Below are 6,093 nucleotides of genomic sequence, written 5' to 3'. Positions count from 1 at the left end.
GTTATCATTCTGAGCTCAACAGCTTAAGGATTTATCTGCAGATGGCAGCACAGAAAATGTTTTTTTCTTCCTCTTTTATCTTCTCACAGATTATTCCGCCAAGCCACGATTCTCTTCCCAGCATATCATTGCATTATGTAACTCGCACTAAGTACAATGAAGGATTATTTGAAGAGCCATTATTAAGTGCCATGCCATATATGGAGAAATTCTCACCGTGAAAAGAAAAGGAAGAAATGTCCACCTTCGTGATGTGCGATGAAAGGCAAGTTGGCTTCTTTCCATACGCTCCTTCGCTAAGGTCTTCACGCTAACTTCCTGAGCGTCAAATGGACTTAAACAAAATTGTTCATCAACATACGTGGCAGAAGTCTTAAAAATCGCATGTTATGAACAAATTATATGAAAATTTTGTATATTGTGTAACGTTTTGATTTACATTGAGTATAACCGCACACAAACTAATATAAATTCACTTAGATTATTAGAAATTAAAAGTAGTTTTCCCGTGGGTCATATGCTGTCTCGTGTGGCAAGGGTCACATAGGTCAGATGAGCAGTTCTCTTCTCCCGCTCCTGACTTGTCAGAATCATGCAATTTCTTCGGTTTAAGATGCGTTGATGTCATTAATTGGAGCTTTCAGTTTTTCAACTATATAGTCTTCAATTACCATATTTGCCAACATTTTCTCCGAGGCCTTTTTAGCCTCAGACTTTCCTACCTGTATTTTTAAGTGATTGATTTCATAATTCAGAACGAGCATGGGACATGGTCACATTGGATCAGCTTTGAAACGAAATTTTACTCTGCCTTTTGACATTCTAGTGATGTGGTTGTCATATTTCATCCGGAAAATTGTCAGTGTTTCGGTGTAGAGTTTGATGTCCAGAATGTATTGAGGTGGCACTCACTGTTGCAAAATCCTTTATTGTAAATAAATATTGTAGAATGAAAGCCCACTTTTGGCTTATAGCGAAGATGAGAATGAGTGATGATTTGGTGATATTGATGAAGGGACACTCACAGAGAACCCCCATGCAACCCGAGAACACTTTCACCGTAGTGCGCTGCGATAATAACTTTGCCACAGAGGCCGGGTATCTGCTTATTAGCTTACTACTTTTGGTGATCATGTATCATTCTTGATCACAGAACATCATAGAACATCTCTGACACAGCGGAAAGGAAAATTGTTAACACCTCTGTCAACATACGATTATAGAGGCGATATTTTAGGGTTTGCATCCTGGCATGGGTGTGGGTTTTTCCTTACGAGTGTAATCACTTCAACCTGATTGATTGATTGATTTGCTTTATGTTACTTCGATTTTTGTGCCACTTTTGGCAAAATTGCGAAGATGGGAATGATGAATAGACACTCACAAGCATCCATGCCCAGGCCGGGATTCGAACTCAGGGCCCATGGCGTCGTAGCGCGATGTGCTAACCACTCGGCCACGGGGTCCGGCTTCAACCTCATTGCCACGATCAGCCGATGTGATGAAAGAAAGGAGAATGGGGTTAATTTAGTTCGCATATTTTTCTAGGTCAGGATAACATGGTACATTCACAAATACGGCCATTGTACGTACCACTTGACAAGAAAAGCCGCTAAGGGAAGTTTCATATCAACGTGACAAGCGACATGGGTTCCTTCGGTATTTGTTGCGCATGTGCGACCGATACGACAAGATGCACGCTATTGAGAAAACGACCAGTCCAAGCGACACGCAAGCGACAAGCGTCACTTTGGTACGAAAGGTTGCCGACACATGTCGCTTCGGTCTGAAAGCTCCCTGTGAGCTATTCATTTGCCCTGATTTCTGCGTAAGAGTTTTTTTCTCCTGTGTGTCCAGAATTGACTATGTCATCTGGAACCTCAACGAGGCGAACGTGGGCGAGTGGGCAAGGGTTGGCTCTAGCCCACCAGCCAGTCCACCCTAATACCATATCTGTGAATTTTCAGAGAGTAGAACATAATATGTGGCATTAGGAGTGAGAATGAGATAGAGATAATTATATATAGAAATAAAATGAAAGAGATGAACAGAGGAAGAGAAAGGATGAGGAACAGGGAGAAAGAGAATGAAAGTAATAAAGAAACAGAGAGAGAGAGAGAGAGAGAGAGAGAGAGAGAGAGAGAGAGAGAAAAGAATGAAAGAGAAAAGGAGACATGGAAGATGAAGAAAGAGAAAAAAATGACAGTGAAATGAAAATAGAGAACAAAAGGGGAAGAGAGATACGATGGATGACATAAACAGAAAGCTAGAAAGAGAGAGAAAGAAAGAATGAAAGAAATAGAAAAACAGAGAGAGAGAAATACAGAAGAACATAATATTGAATCAAAGGAAAGACAAAGAGATAGATAGAACGTTTAGAAGAAAGAAGTGATAGAGAGAGAAAGAGAGAAGGCAGGGAAGCCATCCGGAGAAAATTATCTGGTGACGTCACTGTACTGGACAGATATCACCAAACGTAGAGATAAAAGCTGAATGAAGGGGTTCTCTATACTTATCTACTGTCTTTCTTCTCGTTTTTCTGTATGACTCGCTTCCCTTCATTTTCTATCATTGCCTTTCTTTTTCTTTATGGCTCACATCTCTCTTTCCCTCTCTTCTCTATCTCATGTACAGCTATTCACTTCCGCCTTGTATGATTTCGCTTCCTTCTGGGTACACGCCGAATCAATAAACGGGCATTGTTATGCAACAAAAGACAAACATACCAGCACAATAATCGCATCCTTACACATTGTCATTTGTGAAAACACCAGAGTCACATTTCTTCTCAATATTTTGTCTTCGATAGGGGTACCGGGTTCGAATCCCGGCCTGGGCATGGGTGATCTTTCATTAATTTCGTCTTAAGCAAATCAAATCAGTAACCATGTTCAGTCTCAAACAGCCTGAGAAGATCATCCACGACACGTTCCAATATCTCAAAAGAAATTGTGCCGATTTTCACATACATGTTTTTCAGCTCCTCAATGATCTGTGGCCGACATGCAAAAGCCTTGCTTATCAGGCCTCCACATAGGAAACAATTAAATCAGGTGTCTCTACAGCAACCAGACAGGCAAGCAGCTAGGGGTTGGGCTCGGGGGACTGAAGCCTCGCCCGCCCTGCATAAAATAGTGAATAGGAACATTAGAGGGATATTATTGGAACTTGAAATAGAAGAAGAAGACAAATTAAGCTACCTAGATATATTGATGCAAAGGAAGAGAGGACAAGAAATTGAAACCACTTGGCATCAGAAGAAGTGTGCAGCAGGGGTATTCTGCCACAAAAGAAGTGATGTAAGTGAGGTGACAAAAATAAATTTTATAAAGAATATGGAGGACAGAATCAAGAAAATATGCATGAAAGAATGTGAAAAAGAAGGCAAAATAAATAGCCGCCTATGGAAACAGCTGGAAAAGAATGGCTATGAGATGCAGGATAGACTGGACATAAACAGAAGAAGGAAGAAAAGAGGAAGGGGAGAATTGGAAGAGAAAGAAAAAGAGGAGAGAAGGTTTGGAATAAAGAGTATGGGGAAGACCACAGAAATGATATGCAAAGTGTTTAGGAAAGCAGGAATTAAAACTTATAGGAAGGGAGGGAGAAGCATCTTAGGAATAGCGAAGAATGCAAGCAAGAAAAAGGAGAACAGAGAAGAGGAAGAGGAAGGGATTATCTACGAAGTGAAATGTAAAGAATGTCAGAGTGTGTACATAGGAGAAACGAAAAAAAGGCTGAAAGACAGGTTGAAACAACATAGGGATGATGTACGACTTAAGAGAGAGAGAAATGCAATATTTAAACACACGAGAGAAACAGGACATGACATAGAGTGGGATGAGGCTAAGCAGATAGGAAGGGAGAAGAGAATGCCAGTGAGAAAATGGAAGGAAGCCAAGGAAATAGAGAAGAGAGGTGAAGAAGACATAATGAACTGGAATGGGGGACTTAAGTTAAACAAAGAATGGAAGAAGGTGTTAGAAAGAGTGGAAAGGACAAGAGAGAAAGAGGAGAGGAGAAGGGAGAAAAATGAAGGAAAAAGAGCGTGAGATATTCTATATGAATATCTATTCACATTCTATATGAAAGTAATTATGTTTAGCCTTTTAGGTGAAAGTTCAGTTGGAAAGTGAAAGCCACCTGCTAGAAAGTTCCTAACAACTTTCTAATAGTCTGGAGGGAGCAATGTTTGTGTATATATAATGCCCTTTTTTGTGTATCTTGTTACTTTTGTACTTGATACAGAGTCTGATGAAGACCTTGCTAGAAGGTTGAAACGTTACGTTTTAGTTTATGTTTTTAATAAAATTAAATTACTGCCTTGGTCAGCATATTTAGTTTTTCATAATCATGGAAACAAGGCTTAATGGTGTTATAATTAATACGTAAGTGCTGCCAATGCAGCGATGGAAAATTTCCCGCAGCAAACAAGAATGACCTTTTTATTGAAGCACTCTTCATGTCTTGAAACACAAGTATTTAATTTCATCACGTAAGTTTGTCGTTTCCAATTGATTATAACTAGATATGCTATAGAAAATTATAGTTTGGCTCTTGAAGATATACCGGTTGTCCATAAAATCCCTTTACAACTTCAAAAATTCACTACAAATGCAAATGATGAGATATTTGAGTGAAATTTTTTTAATTGTACTCGTTTACTATTAAAGTTTCTACTAATAGTAAATTTGTGTATTTTAAGTAACATTGTCAAGAAAGAGAGGTCCTCGAAAGAAAAATGGCTACTTCGCAAGAAAAGGCACAATGTGTGGCGTGGTTCATTGAAACAAAATCTGACACTCAGACTCAGCGAAACTTCAGGACTAGGTATGGGAAACAACCACCAGCACGTCCATTAAATTTGTGAATGGCACAGGAAATTCATGGAGACCGGTACAATTTTGGATAAAGCAAGAAGTGGAAGGAAACGAGTATCAGAGGAAGACATCGAACGTGTAAGACAAGGCTTTGTTAATTCTCCAAAGAAATCCATTCGCACTGCTGCCAGACAGTTACAGCTACCACAATCAACAGTGCACAAGGTCCTACACCACAACCTGCGATTGTATGCGTATAAAGTGCAACTGTTGCATGCCATCGAGCCCAATGATAAACCGAAACGCAAAATGTTTGCAGTGGACATGCTTCATCGAATATCGGAGGATGCAATGTTCCTCAAACGAGTGTGTTTTACTGATGAGGCAACATTTCATGTTTCCGGTAAACTGAACACGTACAATGCGAGAATTTGGGGCTCAGAAAACCCCCATGCGACATTGGACCTCAAACGAGACAGTCCAAAGTTGAATGTCTGGTGTGGACTGATGTTCAATCGAATCATTGGTCCATTTTTCTTTGCGGAGCAAACAATTACTGTAAATGTTTACCTTGACCTTTTGACTGAATATGTGACACCACAACTGGCTGATCTTCAACCAACCGTCTTTTACCAACAGGATGGTGCACCACCACATTGGGAATTAAATGTCCGTGACTTCCTGGACCAAACATTTCCCGGTAGGTGGATTGGACGGGATGACTCTATTCCCTGGCCACCTCATTCACCAGACATAATGCCCCTAGAATTCGGGAACAAAGGCATGGAACATTACTGACCTCAAGCAAAGGATCACCAATGCCATAGCCACCATTGATGAAGCTATGCTAGAGCGGACATGGCGCGAAATCGATTTTCGCCTTGACGTCCTTCGTGCAAACAATGGTGCCCATATTGAGGTTTATTATGTTATGAAAAGAAAACTTGAACATATTCTGCTACTATGTGACAAATTTAATTTAATTATCTCTTCATATGTGTTTGGAATAAAAGCTTCAAGTTGTAAAGAGAGTTTATGGGCAGTACTTTTCTGTACGTAAAACTCTTAAGGGGGAATATTCCGTTGCTTATCAGATAGCAAGAGGTTATGAAAGTTCATATCCGGGACAATGTTTAACTGAAGTGGCATTTATCTTTTTTGAGATTGTTTTCCATAGAAAACCTACATAACAACAGTGTAATCAGATAAACAAGAAAAATGATTTGTCAAAATTGTGGTCGCTTATCAATAACTTCTTTTCTGGTTAATCAGC

The 6,093-nt window shown here is 39.8% G+C and overlaps 1 protein-coding gene across 1 annotated transcript; it reads left to right on the top strand.

The window, feature by feature from the left end:
• Window positions 1-4,886: 4,886 nt before the first annotated feature.
• On the top strand, window positions 4,887-5,618 carry LOC145983088 (uncharacterized). The gene has a single exon (XM_083116360.1). It carries the CDS (start codon window positions 4,887-4,889, stop codon window positions 5,616-5,618), a length of 732 nt encoding a protein of 243 aa, XP_082972486.1.
• Window positions 5,619-6,093: the final 475 nt, after the last annotated feature.

This window comes from Lepisma saccharinum, unplaced genomic scaffold, assembly GCF_977018435.1.
Source record: "Lepisma saccharinum unplaced genomic scaffold, izLepSacc3.1 HAP1_SCAFFOLD_639, whole genome shotgun sequence".
NCBI lineage: Eukaryota > Metazoa > Arthropoda > Insecta > Zygentoma > Lepismatidae > Lepisma > Lepisma saccharinum.
The sequence above is the reverse complement of the archived record's forward strand: the minus strand, read 5'-3'. Positions and strand labels throughout refer to the sequence as shown.

Excerpts from the sequence above, each read along its gene's own strand:
- LOC145983088 (XM_083116360.1), top strand. The coding sequence starts at position 4,887 with ATGGAGACCGGTACAATTTTGGATAAAGCAAGAAGTGGAAGGAAACGA.